This window comes from Sturnira hondurensis, unplaced genomic scaffold (genome assembly GCF_014824575.4).
Source record: "Sturnira hondurensis isolate 20B ecotype Veracruz unplaced genomic scaffold, ASM1482457v3 Scaffold0013931, whole genome shotgun sequence".
NCBI classification, from domain to species: Eukaryota; Metazoa; Chordata; class Mammalia; order Chiroptera; family Phyllostomidae; genus Sturnira; species Sturnira hondurensis.
The window spans coordinates 3373725-3395754 of record NW_028086562.1 but is presented as its reverse complement, the minus strand read 5'-3'; the positions used below and the strand labels follow the sequence as shown (position 1 = coordinate 3395754).

The following is a 22030-nucleotide window of genomic DNA, read 5'->3' as shown; positions in this document are numbered from 1 at the left end:
CTCGGGGCCTCGCATCACTCGGCAGAGCCACTTCCTGTGGGCAGACCGGGGCTCCCGCCTCGGCCTGGGCAGAGACGCCGCCGCAGCCCTTTGGTTGGGGTGGTTTGGGCTTATTCTCCCGATCGTTTTCATGACCTACCAAAAAAGAAAGCGAGAGCGGCTCACTTCGGAACGTCGTGGCCCAGCTGCTGCCTGCAGCCCTCAGGCTCCAGATCAAACAGGGTCTGAGCCGCGTTTGGGCTGTGAGCCTTTCAACCGCATCAGCCCAGGAGCGGGGCCTCCTGGGGCTGACGGGGGGCAGGGGGCAGGAGGGTGAGGGGCAGGAGTGGAGCCTGCACACTGGGGGCGCTTTACAGGCTGGGCCAAGATGTCGGGGCCTCTCTACACTGGGAGGCTTTGCCTGTCCGAAGTGTCCCAGGGGTCGGCACCTTGGTGGCTTTTCGAGGCTGCTGTCCCCCGGCATCCAGCTCTCGTCGGCCTCCAGGCCCAGCCAACGCAGCAGGAGCAGCGGTGGCTCTTTCGACCCCGCAAAGAGCAGAAGCCTGTGGGGCCAGGGCGGGGCGGAGCCCCCGAGGGACTCTGCCTGTTCATCGGGGCACCACAGGCAGGTCGAGGACCCCCACTGCGGTGCCGGGCAGCGGGGCACAGAGGGTCTGAGCACCCACACCCAAATCGGGCCGGACCCTGCAGGGACCCACTCGGGCAGGCGGTGGCCCCTGTGAGGCCAGCTCTGCCCTCGCAGCGGCAGGAGGCAGGGCCCCCGCCCCAGAGGCATCGGATTTGCTCTTCGGGCTCCAGTCCAGCCCGAAACCCTGGCTGTCACCCCGGCAGGGACTGAGATCCCTTCTCAATGCTTGTGAGAAGGAGCTCCCAGTAAAAGGCCCAGAAGTGGGTGGGGGTCACCTGGGGTTCCAGGGCCCCACTCACTTCCAGGCCCTCCCTGCACCCCCAGCAGGGTTGGCGGCGGGCGGGGGGCTTCCCTCTGGGTCCAGAGCTGCTGGACGGCCTTCTGCGAGGGAGGCGGTGGGATTGCACAGGGCTTTGTGGGATTTCAGCCGGAACGAGCCCCACCAGAGCTGCTGGCCCCGCTGGCCCCATGGGGACACGAGGCTAGGCCTGGGGGTCCTGGAGAAGGACGGAGCTCCAGCAGCCCCAGGAGCTGGTGAGCACCAGCCACCCCAATTCCTTCCTTGGTGTGTCATCCCTCTGGTGTCCTCCCGCACCGGGCCGGGAGGACAGGACAGAGACAGGGCCTCTCCTGCAGGAATGGCCATCAGGAGCTGCAGGATCGGACCCCGGGGTCCCCGCAGAATCCTGGGAGGGGCTGGCTGAGCCTCGACGCTCCCTCCCGTGAAAGAGGCTCCAACCAGAGCTGGTGAGCCAGGCCACCCTTACCTTCTGGGAGAACTTCCGTTTGGCCGCAAGGCAGGACTTTGAAGAGGACGCACGTGTGAACAGGGCACCCTGTACAGAAAGGCCGTTCACACACCTCTCAGGGGAGATGCCTTGCACCATCACGTCTGAAGACCGAGCTTCCCTGGCAAAGTGCCCCCCTCTGTGCCGCACGAGACAGTCCCCAGGACACCCCTCACCCCCGTCACTCAGCAGGCTGCCCAGACTCCGGCCTGCTGTCCCTGGACCCAGGGCTCTGTAGCGACTGGAGCCTTCTCTTTGGGACGTATGCCAATTCCCAGAGGCACACTGGTAGGGGTGGGGTTCTTGAGGGGAAGTCCACAACAGCCCCCGCCTGCTCCCCACCAGAGAGATTTGTTCCTGGGAGAGGGGGCAGACGCCTGGACCACCCACGGGATGTTTCTGACCGGCCAGCAGTCTGTACTTATAACTCACCTGGGAGACCCAGGAAAGGGCGGCTTCTGCCCGGAGCCCGGTCAGCCCCTGCCTGCGGGAGCACCCACTGCCACCAGCACATGACACTAGAGTGCTCTCAGTGTTGGGCGTGAGCTCTGCTGAGGCCTCCACCCAGCCAAAAGGGAAACTGAGGCAGGACCCCTGAACTCCCTCAACAGCCCCCCAACCGTGTTGTCAGATTGAGAATTTGAAACGTCAGGGCTGGAAAGGCAGGTGTGGTTCAGAGTGCAGCCTCCCTCCAGAGCGCCCCGGAGGCATGACTGCCAAGCCTGCCTTGAATTCTCCTGGGGACGGAGCACTCACCCCTTTACGCGGCTCCTTGCCCCTTGAAGGACAGGCTGCCTATAGAGGTGACTCAGCTGCCAATCCTAAGGTTTCGATGACCACTCTTGCCGGCCACCGTCTCCCTGGCGATCACCCTGAGGGGTCCTGTGCCAAGCAGGTTCGTGTTTCTTTCATCCTCTTCCATGTGGGCCGGAAGAGCTAGTTTGAATCAGCAGCGTGCCCTTTCTTTCCTTCCGGTGGCTCAGGTCTGGAGCTCATAGTTTGCAGGTTTACGTGGCAGACGAATGAGCTTGGGAGGACGCCCAGCCCCCTGACACCCCACTCAGATGGTAGGTTTGGGGGACACCCTGGAGTGAGGTTGCTTGGAGGCTACACGACAGGCCGATGACCCAGCCTGTGCAGCAGGCAGTGAGGGACAGCTGCCCGGGCCCCGGTTTGCGTGGCCCCTCCCTCTGGCCCCCTGCGTGCCGCCGACAATATCGGGGTGTGTAAGTCCCACTCCGGGGGGCCTGGGCAGGGCTCACCCAGGGCGCAGGACATTAGCTCGCGGCTCCACTTGGCCACATCTCACCCTCCATTTTTCTGCGAAGTGTCGATGCTGCCAGTTTTGTTTCCCCCTTGGTGCGGCCCCTGGACCGAGGAGGAAAAGAAGAAAAAGGGAGAAATGAAAAACAGGAGTCAGGTGGGAGGGGAGGCAGAGGAGGACGGAGCCGAGCAGAGCGGGGGCCCCAGGGCTGGGCTTCAGGGGGGCCCTGTGCCCCGGTTACGTTGTAGCATACAGGCAGCTGTTTGTGGGAGACGCTCGGTGGGCCCCAGGAAGTTCTCTGGTCCCTGGCTATCTGCGCACCTCAAGTTCACGTGGTGTTTTACCGAACAGTCTTGATCCATGGTTTTCATCGTGTCCTTGGAGGTACCAGTGGCCCCAAAGCAGGACAGAGTGTAATTGCTGGGGTCTGCACAGAGAGGTTCTGGCCGTCAGGAACGCAGGGGACAGACCCCCGATGTGGATGGGGGGCGCCGGCCTTGCTGTGGCTTCCTCACCCTGGGCTGGCCTCCGGGCTCTCTGAGACCAAGGGGCCCCTGGTGCTCACCCCGCACTGCCCTGGAATTGTTTGGCGGAGCCCAGAGTCAGCCGGGCGTCCTAGGAGCCCCTCCACGCTGCCAGGCTTCTTCCAGGCACAGGCCCCAGGAGGCGCTGACTCTCCCTGTGTCCCCACCCCCTTTGTGCGTTCAGGGGACAGCTGGCCTCCTTCTTGGATGAACAGCCCCCCAGTGTTGCCCGTGCCTCCTGGAATCGGCCCCATCTCCCTCCCAGCCCGAGCAAGGGGGCCCAGGCCTGTGACCCGCCTGCCAGCCCCGTTTCGCATCAGTCCTTGGTCGCCTCGTTGCCGAGCCCCCTGATGAGAGTGAAGATGGGGATTTACAAGCTCGTCCAGGCGCTGTCCGCGCCCAGATGGAGGTGTTCCAGAATGCCTCCCCCGCCCCTCCTTCCAGCCCTAGAAGGGTCTTGCTGTTCCTCAGCCTCACAGACGCCAAAAACCATCACCAGGGTGTGTGTGCATGTGCGAGGGGCAGAGAGAAGGCAAGGCTTTGTGGCTGGGGCTTGTGGCTCTGAGACAGCTCCCTGGTCCTGAGGGAAGGGGTCGGGGCGAGGAGGAGGCCACACCCCGTGCGCACCCAGCTGTGGGAGGTGAGCGCTGAGTCCGGGCTTCAGGGAGCCATGTGAGAGCGACGAGGCCTGGGGACCCAGGGCAGCCTGGGAGCTCCGTCACACACGCTCGGGGTCCATCAGGCGAGCTGATGACGGACGCCTGTGTGTCCCCGCCTGCGCGCTCACCCCGGTGGGGCCAGCGGCTGGCCGTGTCCGAGAGACAGGAGAGAAGCCGCAAATTGCAAGTGAAGGAAAACCTCAAATGATGTGCAAAAAATTGTCAAGGTTAAGAGAATTTTTCCATCCCTTTGCTTCATAACTGGGCATTTCTGATGGGAGTGGTTTGCAAGCTGGGGGTGCTGGGGGAGGGGAGGGGCGGGGGGCCTCCGAGTAGAGGGCTCGGGCATCAGGGCAGCTCCCTCCAGGGGCTCTGGCCACCAGTGGGAGCAGCGTGCGGCCTGGAGTCGGGCAGGAGAGCGCTACTCCGTGTGGAGAGACCGAAGGGCAGGGTTGGCTCCCCACCTGGCACCTCTCAGAGGGAGGGTTTCCGTCTTTTTGGAAGGAAAGGGTTAACCAAGACCTCTCTGTCACCCCAGCCAGCCAGCCAGCCAGCCTGCCCACCAGGGAAAGGGGACATCCTCTGACCTCTAGGGACCCCCAGGAAGTAACTGACACCCAGTGACCACCCACAGGGTCGGGGCTGGGGCCAGGTCTCCTGGACTGAGGAAGAGGGACCTTCCCCAGGAGTGGGCAGGAGCCGGAGGCCACTGGCCAGCGAGGGCACACACTGGGGTCCCGGGGGATGGGGGGCAGAAGAGCCCTGCCTGCTCTAAGCCAGGCCCTGCGCCCCGGGAGGGACAGACACAGGTGGAAGGCCCAGCACAGTGTCCGGTGGGGGTGGGAGAGGCAGCTAGCCACACCGTGTTCAGACACCCTTGGGGGAACCGGAGGTGCCTGCCCCGGCCCAGGGAAGGGTTCGGAGGACCTGGTCGCATAGAGATACCTGGGGCGCTGTTGAGTCGGAGAGGGAGAGGCCGTCCTGCAGGGTGAGCGGGCAGGTCCCCGGAGGCAGGGCCGATTCTCCAGGGACGTCACAGGGCCGTGCTGGGTCACAGACAGACCCGACTCTCGGGGAGCCCAGCGCCCGCAGGTGCAGACTTGCGCTCCAGCCACAAGGAAGGGCTTGGGAGCGGGGTTGTTGGGACCAGCCTGGAACCTTCCAGTCGCCCGTGGAAGTGGGAGGCAGCAGGCTGTCCCGGCCCTCGGCCTCTGGGCTCCCTTCACCTTCCCCCAGAATGAGCCCTTTAAGAACGTGTAGAGTCAGGCATGATCCAAGGGGTGATGGAGGGACAGGGGATGCCAGAGGAACCCCAGTTGGTGTGGGGAGCCCCTCACTGCAGGGAGTCTGCAGACGGAAGGCCTGTGCAGGGCCCCCCTGGGGACGTGTGAGGAGGGGCGACGGAGGGGAGGGTCCTGGAAGGTAGGGAAGGAGGCTTGTGGGGACGGGCTGGGCCAGCTCCTCACTGGAGATGATTCGTCTTTTCCGAACATGCAGCCACTGCTGCCTGCACCCACCTGAGTGGCAGCCCGGTCACGCACACATCCACACACATGAGCACATGTGTGCGTGTGGACGGCGAGGAGCTCCCAGCACTTAAAACAGCCATCCGCTAATCCGTTAGTTCCATGGTTCTTCTTCCAGGGGGTCGGGAGACAGGCCCCCCCAGAGGCCAAGGCGAGGCAGCCCCCTTAAGCCGGCCAGACCCCGGGAGCATTGAAGCCCCAGGCAGGGCTTCACAGATGGGGGCTGGGGGGTGATGGAGAGACACACACACAGAGAGAGAGATGCCAGAGAGACCCCCTGGCCCCGCCAGCACCCGTGTGGCATATGCTGTGGGGTGGGGACCACAGGGCGCTCTGGCCACCCCCCCCATCAACCCCCACCCCGTCCTCCAGTCACAGAGGAAGGCGGCAAGGCCGCCTCGCCACCTCGCGGGTGGAGGAGCCGCTGACCGCAGGCTGTGTGTGGTGGGTCTTTCCGATGGGTTTCCTGCAGTTGTGGTGGGAGGGGGGGGGCCCGGAGCCTTTGCACCCCCCGACCTGCCCATTGCCGCCCCTGAGGGCCTCCTGCCTCCTGGTGTGGCTCCGAGCGGGCCCTCCCCCTCCCCGGTCTCCCAGGGACTGGACTCGGGGGGCTGGGGCCTGGACGGCTGGGAGGGAGACAGAGGGGTCTGCTGCCACACCGTCCCTCCGTCCCTGTCCCCGCCTGCCCATCTCTGGTCTGCATCCCGCCCAGGCTGTCTGGGTTCTCCCCTTATTTTAGACTTAGGCCCATTTGGTGAAAGTTGCCCCCAAGAGGGGAATTTTCAGCCCTGGCGCCCCTGGGCTCACAGCCGCTTTCCAGACTGGCCTGCAGAGTTGGCAGCGCAGCTGGGCAACCCCAGCGTGTCACTCAGAGACTGGTCATTAGAGCGGGGGCACCGTGGGCTGCGGGAGGGGCTGTGGGCGTGGACATGGGCGCACAGACAGACTACAGGCAGGTTCTGTGTCCCCCCGAAGCTTTGTGGGGCCCTTGGCCATTTAGAAAGTGACTGTGGATATTTGGAGACCGCCTGGACTATTTACAAAGCGCGCAGATTCTCTGGCCAGAGGTGTCTTCCCCAGACCCCTGGGGACAACCTCCTTCCCTTTCCAGTCCCTGACGGACCACAGGGACCTGGTGAGACCCTCCCTTTGCACTGGTACAGGTCACCACATCCTGCCCTGACTGGGCTGGGTCCTCCTGTTGCCCCGCTCCCAGCCTGTGCCGGGCTGGGCTGCGCGGGAGGGTCACCCTGATGCAGCCGCACCATGTCTCCATAGGAACAGAGCGGGTAGGACGGGGAGGGCCCCAGCCGCAGCCCCCGGGAGTCCCCCTTGGAGCTGGGATGGCAGTCGGGCCTCTCCATCCGCACAGGAGCCGCTCCAAGGCGGCCCTGAGCCGCTGCGGCAGGTACCAGGCGGAGCCGGTGGCCCCACAGGCACGAGGGAGGCTGCGCGGCTACAGGCCATGGGGTCGGAGGAAACTTTCCAGCTTCCAGAAAACGACATGTTTTCTGACTTTCAGGGTGAGGTGCAGCCACACCCCCCACACCTTCTCCCTCGAGATCCGGCTCTGCTGCCCTGCCCCCGCCCGCCCCTCCACAGAGGGCTCTGCTCCGAGACCCCGTGGCCTGGGCTCTCTCACACGTGGGGCAACTTCGGTGGCGAGCATTCGCAACGCTGGTGGCCCTTTTAATTCTGGGCCAGGGATCCGCTGGGTGAGAAAAGAGAAGGCCCCCTCCCCTGCGCTGGGCTGCAGGGGAGCCTGGGCAGGGTGGGGGGGGGCCGGGGGGGTCCAGGGCCTCGCCGATGACCAGCTGCGGAGCCGCCTGCTCCTCTGAGCCCAAGCAGCGGGCCTCTTGGGAGGAGGACACTTTTGACCCGCTTGGTTTTCCGTCTTCCCGGGCAGATCGCAGAAGACCTGGGCGGCGAGAAGTTCTGCGTGGAGGCCGGGGCCGGCAGCTGGCTCAAGTACATCCGGGTGGCGTGCTCCTGTGATGACCAGAACCTCACCATGTGTCAGATCGATGAGCAGGTAGGTCCTCTGCCCCTGCAGCCGGCCCGGGGGACAGGCCGCCGAGGCGGAGAGGCGTGGGGGTGCCGACGCGATGGGTCCGCTGGCCTCTGCCACGTGCCTTTGCCAAGCCCCATCCTGCCAGGGGGCGGCCATCTGACGCTCGGTCAGCGCAGGGCTTCCGAGAGCTCGGGGACCACCGGTGAGGGCTCCACTGGGGCCATCGGGCCGTGGCCGGCAGCCTCGGGGAGGCAACAGCTGAGGGTGTGTGTGAGAAAAAGCAGCCAGGGCTGACGCGCTCCGCGGCAGGGTCCACGCTCCTCCTGGGAAGGCGTGGGAGAGTCGGAGAGCGGCAACCATCTGCTTGGCACTGCATCTGAATGCGCCGCCGAGTCGGCCGAGTGCCGGAAAGGCCGACGCGGGCCAGCCTGCTGTGGCGACTCGCTCCCCGTGCGTGTCCGGGCCGCCCCCCGGCTGCCGCCCCCACCAGCTCTGCCTCTCAGGGCAGGTGTCCAGCCTACACGCTGACCAGGAGGAAGGCGCCGTGGGGAGAGTTTCTTGGGACCAGAAAGGCAGCATGTCCCGGCGCCGGGAGCCGCTCTGTGACGGCTTTAATTACCAGCTGGCTCTGAAGCCAGGCCTCTCGGGCTGCGTGTTCGCCGTGTCCCAGAGGACCGGGTTTCTGGGGCGAGGGGGGCCCAGGCCCTTCCACCAGAGCTGTTTGCTTTTGCCTATAATATCTTGGGGTTACACATGAGATTTCATTTGCACAAAGGATTCCATGGCTTTCAAAAATGTTTGCGGAGGACCACATAACAAAAGGCACATTCTCGCGGCGCCTGTGCAAACCATTAAGAGCGGCTCGAGGCTCTTGACGCTGGAGAAACGGTTTGGCATTAATAAGCGCAGAGAACACAACCAGGGCGGTCCCCGGGACCCTGCGGGCTGGCAGGCGACTCTCCCTCATCCGCTCAGCGTCCCCGGTGGGGGTCCACCTGCGCGGGGCAGGGCTCCTCGGGACACAAGCCGGCGCCAGGCACACAAGGCTCGAATCGGCCACCGCTCCGGGGACATCCACGGCTTTTAGTGAGGACCCACCATTTCGAAAATCACTTTTTCTTAATTGCAAGAAGAAGAAAAAAAAACCCCTACAGATGTTAAACAAAAGAATACTCATAAAAATTAGACCGGAACTTGAAAAGAAATTTTCTTTCTAGATGATGGTGAATTTTGAGCACAGGGCAGTTAGATTGAAGGCTCATCGGAAGACGGTCTTGTCGCCCTTGGTCTGGAGAGAGTGTGTGAACTGCCGACCAGACGCCGAGGGGCCGGGCCAGGGCCGCTCTCCCGGGCCGCACGGAAGGGAGGTCGAAGCACCCGGATTTTCCGTTGGGGAGATGGACGTGCTAGCCTGCTGGACCCCGAGTGAGGCCGGAAAGCCGTGTCTTCGAGCCGCTAGCTTTTGAAAAAGCAAACAGATGTGTAATCTCAACGCACGATCTTCTCAGAAAGCAGCCCGTCTCCAGACATCTTTGTTTGGTTGTTACTGTTTCAAGGGGGTGCTCGTTCCAGCTCCATGCCTGGTGCAAGGGGAAAGACAGATTCGCCTGCTCTTTCCGCCACCAGGACAGGCAGAGATACTTCCACCGGGAGGAATACACGTCCCACACCCGTCCTGCGTCTCTCCTTGTGACCCTCGTCCCCTCGCCCGCGTGCGCCGGCCGGAAGCTCCACGGGCTGCTGGACCCCGCAGGTGTGGGACTCAACCCTCGCAGCCCGCCTCTGGGCTCTCCTCTTTGCCGACACCCTCTGCTTGGTCCTCTACGGTTCTGAGCGGCCCACCGTCGTCCCCAGGACCTCGGGGAGAAGTGGCAGCCTGTCACTGCCACCCGCTCCTCTGGCGCCCTCGTCCCCGTGGCTCTGGGAGGGGGGCCCAGAGCAGCAGAGGCCCCACTGGGCCCTGGACGTCCCCCTGGACCCAACCCTGTCACCTCCAGGGGACTTGGTTTGCTCTCCACGAGGGGCCCCGGACGATCCTGAGGCCGGGCAGGCATCAGGGCTGCTGGAGCGGAGTGCGCACGAGAACGGCTGGGGACTCAGAGTTTTCCTCAGCAGTCGTTGGGGGTGGTCAGGCGCACTCAGCCGGACGGGAGGACAAAGGAGAGTCACGCGGCCTCCGTCCTGACAACTCGCCCCCCTGACAACACCCCCCTGTGTGGTGCATTCGCCCCCAGTGAAGGGCAGGCAGGGTGGCTGGAAACCATTGAGGAGAGACCTGCAGTCTGCGCCCCAGGCTCCGTCCTGAGGTTCAGAGAGGAAGCGAAAGCTGTCAGGAGAGCACCCACGGGGGGAGGAAGGCAGGAGGGGGGTCCCACGTCGCCTAGGATATGGGTGGCAAGTGGCCGTGGGCCTGAGGAGGCTGTGACATGATGCTGGGGTCACACCCATGTTAGGGAGCAGGGCTCCAGACACACACCCCCCCCCCCCCCGAGAGCCCGTGCTGTCCCCACCCCCACACCCCCCAGGCCTGGCCCCGGCAGCAGGAAAAGCCACACCCGCAGCACGTTCGGGGGCCAAATACTCCGCTCCGCTGCACAGGGGTGCCGGCCCCGCTCCCGTGGAAGCAGAGGCGGTCGATCTCCTTTTCCGGGTCAGACGAAAGCGTTTCATGTGCAGATCAGCCGGCCGACACCTCGGCCGCACCCAAGCCCGCATTGTGCCGGATGCAAACCGGGGCTCCCAGGCCGCGGCGCTGCCCATCCGCACGGGCGTCTTTCTTTTGCCTCATTTCTGTCTCCCCGACAAGGCCCTCTGTCCTCCCTGGCTGGGTGTCCAGTGGCAGTCCTCTGGCACCCGTGGCCCCGCTCTGCCCCGTCCCAGGGACGGTCCCCTTCTGCCTTTGTGCCCACCCCCCTCCCCATGGTTTCCTAAAGGAAAAGTTGTGTGTGGATTGGCCGGTTGAAACGGTAGCTTCCAACCCATTAGGCACGATTTTCCCTTTGAAAGAGAACAGCAGGGGATTCGGGTTAGCACTTCCCACCCAGGCCCCGAAAGACTTAGAAACACGTCCACTGCGCTCTGAGTCAGGACGCCGCCCGATCTCACAGTGCCTTCTTCGGAGCAAACCGACCCTCTCGCTGGCAAACAAGACAGAAACCCAGCTAAGGGCTCCGTCAGTGTGGCCCAGCTGTCATCGCTTCTCAGCCTCGAGTGCTTTCCGTCCCCTGCGAACGGGATGCTCACTGCCAGGAGCCACCCGGGAGCGACGAAGACCGTGCAACTGTGACCGGCCGTTTATGCACATAGAGCGCGCGAGAGAGAACGCCCAGCTCCAAACTGTACCACTGAGAGATAAGTGTGAGGATTTATTTTTAATGTTCGAGGGGCTAGGAAGGTGCCAGAAGAACAAAAGCAAAATGTAAAGATTCTGCCACTTGTGAGAAGAGAGGCCAGATGCAGATCAGATACCAAGCCTTCCCCTCCCTCGGCCAGAGGAAGGGGCCGTCTTCCCGCCACCAGCGCCCCCNCCCCGCCCCCCCCCCCCCCCCCCGCAGCCCGCGGAAGGGGCCAAACCCCGGATTGCTGTGCCCCGGCTGGGCCTGGAGAAAGCAGGCACCCGGGCCAGGCTGGAGGACGCTCCCGCCGCGGAGGCACAGACAAGAGCGAAGAGACTGAAAGACGCCCCACGCTGCCCCTCGAGATCCGGGAGCATCGCCTGGGCTGTTTCCTGAACTACACCGGCCAGCCACAGGGCTCCGGTGCCCGCAGCTTCCCAGGGAGAGGTGGCCCACCTTTTGGGGACGCAAATAGTAAAGACACCCACCTGGCCCCATCGGTGTCCCCAAGAGACAAAAGGAAAGAAGAAACAAGAAAAAGCCCACCGAGGCATGAGCCTCAGACTAACCACGTCCTCTCTCAGAAGGATGGGACGGGTGGCGGTGCCGCTGGTTGGCTCTGCGTGCACCAGTTTCGGGGACGCAGGCTCCCCGACTCCCCTTGCCCGGTGCTGCCTCCGGGAAAAGCCCCCCTCACCGACCACACCAAGGACCTCGGGGGACACAGGCGCAGCTGCATTTCCAAATCCGGGGCGACAGAGGGTAGTTCTGTGCGGGACGAGCAGCTGCTGAGAGACGTGGCAACCCTTCCCCCCCCCCAAAACACCTCTTTCCAGCCTCTCGGGCTGGTCGGAACCGGGCAGTGGGGTGGTCCGGTCCCTGCATCGCTTTCCCATTCCGAAAACCCCCTCGCTCCCCCTGGAGGGGCTGTGCTGCGGAGGCCGGGCCGAGTCCCTTCTGTCCGGGGCAGTGTGCATTTCAACAGAAGAATCCTAAGCTTAAGCAGCAATCAAACCTGTAGAACTTGAGTGTTTATATTTATATTATCCTTGTGAACTGATTTGGTATTTTAAAAAGAACACTTAAAGAACTGCATGGAGAAAGTATCCGAACTGACAGCCGTTGGAAATGCAAACTAGTTCTTTGTCTTAGAGAACGTTGGCCGGGGGATGAGGTTCGTTTCCCTAAAGGACCACTGGAAACAGACACACGAAACCCAGCTCTTCCGTGGCAAGTTCTCTGCCTTTTGTTGGGGACCTGGGGGGGGGGGGAGGTCCCTCCCTCTGCTCACCCACGAGGAGTGCCTCTTGCACCCTGGGGGGGGGATGACAGAGGGGAGGGACACAGACAGGGCCAGCTGAGGAAGTCACAGCACCCAGGGCCCTGTTGGGGTGCCGGTTGCCCGCATCCAGTAAAATCCTTGTCATTACAAAGAGGCCGGGGCCACGGGAGCAAGGACTCAACGTCAGACCCAGGCTGTCTGGCATCGTTATTTTCAAGGCCCTTTGGAGCCAGCAGCTATTGGCGCTGGTAAACTCAGCGGTTGCGGCAGCGACGGGTCTGAAACGGGTGGAGACGGCGTCTCAGCCTCGCTCGGGCGCAGGGCCCTGGCCTAAGGCGGGGCCCAAACAGGGCGAGCAGCTGGGGTGGTTCAGAAAAAGGCACAGGTCCTTGGGTCTGTCCCTGGAGCAAAACACGGTGTTTCCTTCCTGCAGCGGAGCCGGTGGGAAAGGGCTTCAGAGAGGAGGGTCCTTCCCCTGGAGGGACAGGCGCCCTCCCCTCCTGGGACAACTCCTGGGCTCAGCCTGCCCCTGCCTGCGGCTGAGGTGGCCCTGGGGTCCGGGTATGATGGACCCAGGGGCAGACAATGAACGGAAGGCGATGAGCCGACTCCCGGAATTATAAGGGGCTGCAATGATATATGACAGGCCCTGGGAGGGCAGGGCCGCTTGGTACAGTGAAGGCGCAATTGGCCCCCCTCCAGCCAGGAGCAGCCAAGCCTCAGTCCCACCTAAACCCGGCCTTTGTCCTGTGAAGTCCGGACCCCGAGGAGCAGGGACCATGCTTTGTCAGTGTGTCTGGCTGATAAGGCTTTTGTGCCACTGGGGACAGGTCGTAAAAACGCCTCCAGCTTCTGTGCAGACCTCCACCCCCCTGGCTGGCTAAGAAAGACGAGGGCGGCTGGAAAAGTTTGTGCTGATTGGCCCCTCCTCCAGGTGGAGCCGGTCGGACAGCGACCCCCACCCCAGCCCCGCCTGGGCCCTGCGATTAACACTAACGGGGATTAATTCCCTCTGCAGCTCAAAGTCCTCCAGGCGGTCAAGGCCACCGCCCCACCGCCCTCTGGTCCTGAGCTCGCGCCCCACCAGGCGCGCTCTGGCCTCAGTCCTGAGGGTTCCACGGGGGAGGGGTCGACTGCGGCGGAAAACTGCTCCCAGAGGCCCAGCGTCCTACACCAGCCCCCTGTGGCTCGAGGGGAGGGTGGTCCCAAGGAGGCCAGGCAGCCTTGGGGGGGCCTCGGAGGAGGGAGCCAGGTGGCCCTCGGATTGGGGGTGCAGGTGTGGATGGGTCCCAGCTAGGAAGGGTATTGGGGGCGGGGCCCTGGCAGCCTCCGAGTGTTGGTGGGGGTGGCCCTCGGAGGGGATCGGAGGAAGTCCCGCGGCCCTAGGAGCCACCGGAGACCCGGAGGCCCACCAAGAGGGGGTGGGGTGGGGGTGGTCGTGGGAGGCTGGTCGGCCCCCAGGGGAGTAAGGTGGGCTGACTAAGGAGGGAGGCAGGGGTGCCCAGCCCCACAAGCCAGGTCGGAGCAGGGACCCAGCAGCCCGGCCGCAGAGAACACCACGGCCCAAAAGGCGGGCGCCCGCAGAGCCAGGATGAGGTCAGAGCGCGTGGCCGGGGCCCTGCCGGGTGGAGGGCAACGGCGCGGAGGGCCTCTGGGGCGGGTCCACACTGCCCTCTAATGGGGGCCTGCGGGAGCCGCAGATCTGGCCCCATCCTCCCTCTGGGCACAGGGGCCGCCCCAGCCTGCGCGCAGGGACGCTGAGGCGCGCGGACCCCGGTGGCGAGGGGCGGCACTGACCGTGCACTTGCCGGATGTGCTTGCTGACTGTCTGAATGAAAGTGCCGCGTCCCTGCTTACCCATTACCGTCCCCTGACTCACCGACCCTGACAGGGACACTTGCTCAGAGCCTTGGGGGCCCTTCGGGTTGGATTTTGAAAACCAGCGGCTCAAGTCTGACTTTTCCAGAAGCAAAGGTTTAGCACTGTAGATTTTTTGATAAAATAATACAAAACCAGCTTGTTAATAACAGCTGGTTTGATTACAGAAGTTAATACAGTCCAGTGTCTACGCCACATTTTAAAACCCTGCCCTTACATTCCTGGTGGCCCTGAGAGGCACAGCCCGCCTGATCAAATGACTGATGAGCACAGGCAATGGGAACTTGACCCCGGGGAGGTGTGTGCTGGGGCCGAGGTTTTGCTGTGAGCGGTTCCGCTGCCCCGGTGTCCCTGGAACAACATCCAGGTTGGTGTGGGGACGCAGTGTTGGTAAAAGTGTCCCTGTGGCGTTCGGGCTGGCAGGTGGTGAGGGAGTCCATGTGCAACCCCACGTGCCCAGGGCAGAGGGGGGCAGGCTCCAACAGGCTATCAGGAAGCTCAGCCTTCCAGGTGCTTCCCAGGGCAGCGGGGCGGGGGGGGGGTGGCTGCGTGCCCACTCAGTCTATGTGATGCCTGACCCCTGCCCAGCTGCTGCCAGGTCCTCTGTGACCGCCTCTGAGCCTCCGCACCCCACCCCACCCCCTGCCCCGTCTCGAAGGGCATGTGGGTCTCTCTCTGACCTGCCAACCTGTCCTGTGGGCAGGCCTTTGGGATTCCGGAAGTTCTTTGGTTGCAGTTATCTGACGAGGGGCCCAGACACCCGCATGCCAGGTGGTAGGCAGTGGGTCGGCCTCAAAGATGCCCCGCAGTCTGATAATTCCAGATTCCAGAGGCAGGGCTCCCTGGTGCCCGCTTTGCTCCCATGAGGCGTGGGGGCCTGAGCATGTGCATTCCCCCGGGCTCAGCAGAGGACCGGGACTCCCACTCCGGACAAGGAAGGTGCAGCCCTCCCCAGAGTTGCCCAGACCTCGAGTGCTGTCCCTGCTCTGCGGGGTTGTCCCCTCGAGGGCAGCGGCCTCACGTGGCCACTCACGTGGCCCTGGTGTCTCAGGTGCTGTCTCACGTGGCCCTGGTCATGCTGCCCTCTGTGGTGCTGAGTTTCCCGGCCCACGGCCGCCGCCACCCTTTCCCAGGAGACGCACTGACAAGCCACGGGGCTGTCCACAGGATGGAGGCTGGACATTCCACAGCAGCCTCTGAGCTGCGGCATCTCCCCTGAGCCCCGCCACGCCGCGCCCTGTGTTCAGGGACGTCCCCCGTCCCAGATTCCCGATGGACGCGGGGCATCGAGCTTGCAGCAGGCGCCGCGTGCCCCTCGCCGCCCCCTACTTTCAGTGGGGGTCCCGGCCCGCAGGGGCCTCTGTCTGAGTTCACGGCCACTTTCATAAACATCCACGCTCTTGACCCAAGGGCCCCTGTAAGGGTAGAGGATGTCTCGCTTGCTTACACACACACCGACGGAAGGGACCCCCCGGGGCCCCACTGCCGACGGTTAGGAACCACTGTCCCCACTACCCCCTGCTAGGACGCTCCCTGCTTCGGACTCTGGGGCTACCCCTCATCGACTTAGTTCTGCACCCCTGTGTGACCCCCTGAAACTGGATGAGACAAATGCGGAGGGGGACCACGGTTCTCTTGAGCATGTCCGGCCCAGCCGCAGAGGGAAGCTCTCCGCAGTGACTAGGAGGCAGGCGGCCTCCCGGCGAAGGCCGGTGTGCCAGGCGCGGCTCTCCCAGCGCCAGGCAGGACGACGCTCACCCACCCCCCTTCTGGTCTCTCCACCCTAGATTTATTATAAAGTCATCAAGGACATCGGGCCCGGAGAGGAGCTGCTGGTGCACGTGAAGGAGGGCGCCTGCTCCCTGGGGGCCGTGCCCCCCAGCCTGGATGGTAAGCTCCCCGGGCCCCCTCACTTCACGCACCACAGGGCCAGGCCTCCCAGCTGCCGCCCAGGTGAGCAGCCTCCTGGCCTCTGCCCTCGGCTCTCTGCTTCCGCGGGGTCTTCGAGCCCTGCCCCGCGTTCAGGAGGGGACTTCAGCCCCTGTGGGTGCGGCACGGGTGTCCTGTGGCCTTACCTCTCTGCAGTGGCAGACATTTTCAAAAGTGCTGTTGTTACTATTACTGACAGCGGCAGCGTTGTTGGCTGTCCCCGGTTTTGTGGCTGGTGAACGCTCGCCTCCCGGGGCTGGGTGCCCCGGGAGAAATCTCAGTCTCGCTCTGGAGAGGACAGGGAGTAGTCGTGACTTTGAAACCAGAGCCCGCCTGTAGCTAAAAGGAGCCCATCTGGGAGAAAGGCTGAGGGCCGGTGTGTTCGGGGAGAGGGAAAGATGAGGCTGCTGGGGTCGGTCCTGGGTCAATGCTGCTCCGTCCTTCACCGGGATCGCGGCGCGGCGGTCCAGGCATCCCTGTCTCATGTTGCATCCCCCGGAGCCTGGCCGGTAGCACACTTCCTTCCTTCAACCTCCCACCCCAATGCGACTCTGCGGAAGCCACGGAGAAGTCCAGTGGCAAACAGGCTAGGGCGTCCTGGACACAGGCTCACGTCCTGCTCCCACGCACTGAGCAGCGTGTGCCCACAGGTCTGGGGGTTCTGGAGACGGGTTCAGTCACAGAGGAAAAGCCAAATGGAGGGACACCTGGGGACTGGCCACTAACTCCCCACGAACCACCTCTGTGCAGGCAGCGGCTTCTCTTCCACGGAGACCCCCGAAGTGAACAGCAAAGCAGTCTCCCCTCCTAGCCATCTTTGGAGCCCCGGATCTCTCCAGCCGGAGGAAGGGGGTTCCTTTCTGTCTACATCACCCTCCCCTCAAACACACCGCAGCTCAGTGATTCCTGCCACTGAGAGCGTCTCCCTAAGGGGCCGCTCCAGCATCAGGCGTGAGGGTGGCGTGGGCTGGGCGTTGGGGTTACCAGGAAAGACTCCCAGCTCTCCGACTCTGTTTATCCATTTGTCGCAAGTGTGACCAGCGGCCAGGAGCCCGGCCTCCGTGATGCCCCAGTAGCTGGTGGCCCTGAGCTGTCCCAAAGGCAGTCGGCCCAGAGGACAGCGTTACAAGCCGGAGACCATCTGTCCTGTCCTTTGACGTTTGGTTTTAATTAGACCGTCGAGCAAAGAAAAATAAACAGCCGAGGTTGGGGTGGCCGGGGATGGGTCTCATTTTCCTTAAGCAGTTGTGGAAAGGCCTCTGCATCTTCGGGGGCACACGAGACCCTGGAAGGTGAGTCCGCCTAGCTCGGGCGGCATGCGGGAAGACGGCTGTCGTTTCCGTGATGAAGTTTCTGTCTTCCCCAAGGTTGCAAAAACCTGATTCCCACTCCCCTCCCGCCCCCCCCTCTTAAATAACCTGGGTCTACATTTTCCTAATAATTTATCAAACATTTTCGGGCTAATTGCTTGCCACGCATGATCATCCGACACCCAATATTTGCCTTCCCAGCCCCTCGGCTGTCGGGGTCGCTCCCAGCAGCACCCCTGTCCCCCCCCCCCCGCCCCAGTTAGGCACAGACAGAAAACGTTCCTCACTAAGATAATTATCATAAAAAATCTTTTATTAATTATCATAAAAAATCTTTTATCCCGGGCCCGGCTAACTGCAGCGGCCCCTATCACGGCGGGAATTTGGAGTGGGCCCTGCACGTCTCGAGCCTCAGGGCCCGTAGATTAGCTTGCAGATATCACATAATTGTGCCCCCTCAGTTCTCCGAACCCATTAGGCACTGACTGATTTTTCTGTTACATTCCCGCTCCACCCTCAGAAGTTGCGGACGGCCCTCAGAGAGGCGCGCGAAGCACAGATCTGACACGCGAGCCACATGGGCTTGAGTGGGAGACGAAGCGTCTGCCCCGGCCACAGCCCCCACAGACCCTGACCCGGTTTCCGTGAGGAAACTGCTGTTTTGAGTCTCGATTACGCGCCCCCGCGGGGGCGATGGGGGGGCTTTGCCCGGACGCAGTTCAGGTCACGCGGAAGAAACGGCGGTCAGTGGCCGCGGCCCTGCAGGAGGATTGCCGGAGGCCGGTCTGGGCCCGGCCCGCTCTGTCCAGGCCACGGCTCCGCGGAGACACAAGTCCCGTTTTCCTCCCCGCGAGTCAGAGCAGAGGGGGACCCTTTACGCTCATCGACGCCAGGACGTTTTGTTTCGTTGTTACTCTTTCAATAGAGAGGGGGAAGGTTCCTCTTTCAGGAGACCTTCTTGCTCTCAGAAAAAAGTAAAGAAAAGAATTTCCATTTAAATGTGCTTTTCTTCTGAGAAAGGCTCAAAATTGTTAACTTTCCCCCCTCTCCACACAAGGGGCAAGACGGTGCAGTGCAGCCTGCCACAGACGATGAGATACAATACAATGTAACACTAACACGCTGCAGTGTAACGACACAATACCATTCGATTCAATACAATGTAACGTGACGTACCCACACTATTCCAGGCTTCGGTGAAGCAGAATTGCTTCCGAGGCAAAGGTGGCAACCGCGAGGGCCACGTGCGCCCCTCCCGCCCCGTCCCCCACACCCCAGCCGTTCCTTCAGTGCGGCCTTACCTGCGTGGAAGGCGGCTGGGACTCCCGTCCACACCCCAGCGTGGATGGGCGAGGCTTAGACCCGTTCAGGGCCTAGCTCTGCCCTTTGACTGGGCGAACACGGGCCACGGTGGGAGGGAGCGCGGTGCGGGAGGGCGAACGTCATCGCCACGGGCCAGCGCCTCCCCGCCGGGCCCCCCAACGCCATCAGACTGAGGATCAGGCTGCCGTTTCATTTTAGACCCAAATTCCACATCAAAAGTGGGAAAATCAGTTGGTTGGAGTATGGATGCACAGGGCTGGCGGTCTCTCTTTGTTTTCAAATTGCAGCTTCTCCGATTGCTCTGAGCAGGGTGCAGAAAGAGGAAATCCAAGCCGGCGTTTCTAACTTGATCCTGGCGCTGGTGTGAGCGCCTGCCGAGGCCCAGCATGCCCAAGAGATCCCTCGGGACAGTTCCGTGGGGCCCGAGCGTCCGGCTCTGTTCTGAAACGGTGCCCAGACGTGCCGGGGTTCGAGAGATCTAAAGTCAGGGAAGGCTGCAAGGGGTGACAGCTAGTCCCCAACTCACAGGCCTGCATGTCGCATGGCCTTCTGGGAAGTGGAGACTCTGCCGCTGGCTTCCAGGGCGCCGAACACGGCGGGGGCACAGTCACATGGCTCTGCCGCCTTGTGGGAGAGCCTGGGCTAGTCGTTCCGTCTCTCTCGGCCTCGGTTTACCCGTTGGAGAACAGAGGAAAGCAGAGGCCCCAGCAGGGTGAACGGGGACTGGTCCGAGACCGACGGCGAGTGCCCTGGCGTTCTGGGTGGGTGCCTGGCCCCGCCCCTCGGTGTCTGTGTCATTCCTGTGACTTCCCAGCAGACCGGTTTCCCCGGGTCGGCACGCTGCAAGGTTTCATAGTCAGGCAGCACTTCCTAGGCGTTCGGGGCAGTGATTTCCCAACGATCCTCATCCCAGCCCGTGGACGTGGCGGGGCTCCCCCCTGGCACCCGAGCACCAGCCCAGGACCTCGGTGGCCTTTGTTCCAAACCTTTCCCGGAGGACGTTGCTCTCCGGTCCGCCTGGGGCCCGAGACCCGTGTCCCTCTGCCCAGCCGGTCCTCCCGCCGTGGGCGGGGCCTGCCCACAGGTGTGTTTCACAAGCTTGCGTACAGGTCGTGGACGCCGCCGCCCTCCCTGTCTCTGCCTTCCAGGCCCCTGGTCTGTGTGGGCCACTGGCCTTCTTGCCTCTTGAGTCCGGGGCAAGTTCCAGGACAGCGTGTCCAGAAATATTTGGGCCCGAGCCGCCTTCCAGCTCCAGAGGCCAAGGCCCCTGCCCCCACGGCCGCTGTCCCCACGGCCGCTGTCCCAGAGCAGGGCCCACAGCGTCCCCGATTCCCTGCACCGGGGCTGCCTGGCCTGCCCCGGACACATCCGTCCCCGTGTCCCCGGCAGACATCTGCCTGTTCGCAAAGGGGTGAGCCAAGGCCACTTGAGGCGAGGTGATGTCTGTGTATCTAAGGGTGTCGTCCAACCCCCAGCCCTTCAGCTGGCCTCTCCCCCTCGGGCGTCCACACCGGAGGCTTCAGGTGCCCACCGCACGGGGTGCCTACCAGTGCCTGCCTGTCGGCCCGTGGAAGCATCTGGTCAGGAGGAGGTGTCCCACCCTTTCCCCGCCCGTCCCCACCCACACCGCCCAGGCCGGGCGGCTGCTCACCCTTCCTTGGCACTCAGAAGAATCCGTGGGGGTCTCTCTGATGCCCGAAGGGGCAGGAGGCAACCCCCATCTGCTGCCTCCCCCGCCCTGGCCTCCCTGACCTCTGCACCCTGAGGGTCAGGCCCTGTGGGCCTCACTCAGCCCAGGTCGGCCAGCCTCCGCCCAGTGCCAGGCCCAGGGCTGTGTGCATGCGCACACACACATGTGGGCACACATGGGCACACAAGCATACACACTCATATGTGCACGCAAAGGCACATGCAACACAAGAACATTCACACAATCACATACACATATTCACACAAATGTATTACACTTGCCTATTCACATGCAAATGTGTGCTCATTTATACATATGCACATGTAAATGCACACACCCGACACACACGTGTGCACATAACGCATGCAATGCAGCACACACATTGGTGCACAAAAACACAAATGCCCAAATGCTCAAGCACACTCACACACACATGCAGTGTGAAGATGTGAAAACAGATTTCACACACACAGTCACATATCAAAGCACACACACATGCTCATACCTGGGCACATGTGCACATGAACACAGATGCACGCCAAGGCAAACACCAGTGTGGGCCCACAGAAATGTTGACATACTCGCACAGGCGTGGATGCCGACATGTGGGAACAGTCACACACGCACATGCATGTCACACGGCCGCACACCCGTGCACGAGAAGCACACTCGCACCCACACACTGCCTCGCAAGAGGATGGACACACGCAGCCCACTTGTGCGGCGGTCTTGGCGCTGTGCTCTCTCTCCAGGCCCCTCGGGCGGGGCTCCCCTCGGGCGGGGAGGGGGCCTGGGGAGGGGACCCCGCTCCATCAGGGAAAGCTGCTGTCAGGCGTCTCTGAGCCGAGGGGGGGGCTGGGGTCGCCCCCCCAGGAAACTGACAGCTCCAGGCCGACTGTTTGGCTTGGCAGGCCGGTCAGGATGCCGCCTCGTAAACTTCGTAATAGCCGCCCCCCTTTTAATTTGTTTGACCTTGACGACGGTAATTTATGACACGCATTAGGGCTCTGTCATCTTTCTTCTCCTGATTCATAAACAAAGCTCTTGGCCTGGCTCCCTTCCCCGCTCCCGAGCACCAGCCTTCTGCAGCCCACGGAGGCCTGCGGGGAGGGGCGCTGTGCTGCTCGGCCCTTCTGCACACGTGGGCCCCGGATCCCCGAGGCCTCCACGTCCCCGGGGCAGCCACTCCTGGGCCCGGGAGGAGGGCAGGAAGGAAGCAGGGGTGGGAGAGGCCAGTGTGGGGTAGGCTCCCGGGGCCCCGCCACCCTCCCCCTGTGGGCCCTGGGGCCAGGGCCATCCCCCCCAATCCCGAATGCTCTCTCTTGCAGAGGAGCCCACATTCCGCTGTGACATGTGTGACGAGCTCTTCCCGTCCAAGCTGGACCTGCGGCGGCACAAGAAGTATGCGTGCGGCCCAGTGGGGGCCGCCCTCTACGCAGGCCTGGCCCAGGAGCTCAAGCCCCAGGGCCTGGGTGGCACGGGCGGCGACGGGCGGGCCCTCGAGTGCAAGGACTGCGAGCGGACGTTCCCGGACAAGTACAGGTGCTACCCCACCCCCGCCGCCCGCCCTGCGGCCTCCCCTCCCCAGAACCAGCCTGCAATGTCAGGGGGTCAGCCCTCATCTCTGACAGGCCGAGGCTGCCAGGGACAGGTGGAGAGGAGGGTCCCCTCCAGTGGCACACGCTCAGGGCAGGCACCTGGCCCGCACACGGGACACCGAGACCAAGCAGTGGTCTCAGTGAGACCAGAGCCGGCTCTGGGCACCCACAGCTGTCACCGGCTCTGACCTGAAGGTCAGGCCCCGGTCAGAGCCCCCAGCCCTGGAAGACCCACCTGTTGTCCAGCTGAGACCTTGGTCCATGGCCCTGCCAGTCCTCGGCCTG

The 22030-nt window shown here is 63.3% G+C and overlaps 1 protein-coding gene and 1 long non-coding RNA gene across 5 annotated transcripts in view; one reads left to right on the top strand and one right to left on the bottom strand.

The window, feature by feature from the left end:
- Positions 1-22030, top strand: part of PRDM16 (PR/SET domain 16) — a 283393-nt gene that overhangs the window by 233084 nt on the left and 28279 nt on the right. For 3 of the 4 annotated variants that reach the window (XM_037062126.1, XM_037062125.1, XM_037062127.1), the window contains exons 4-6: positions 7296-7421; positions 15683-15785; positions 21476-21689. In XM_037062126.1, coding sequence (XP_036918021.1) covers positions 7296-7421; positions 15683-15785; positions 21476-21689 — 443 coding nt within the window. Of the gene's footprint in view, positions 1-7028; positions 7105-7295; positions 7422-15682; positions 15786-21475; positions 21690-22030 lie in introns of those variants that run through there. The other variant, XM_037062128.1, reaches the window with a different exon arrangement.
- Positions 2643-3591, bottom strand: LOC118998165 (uncharacterized). Its single transcript, XR_005068816.1, has 3 exons — positions 3579-3591; positions 3013-3256; positions 2643-2784 (listed from the first exon to the last, which is right to left on the bottom strand). It is a non-coding gene; the product is annotated as an uncharacterized LOC118998165 (long non-coding RNA).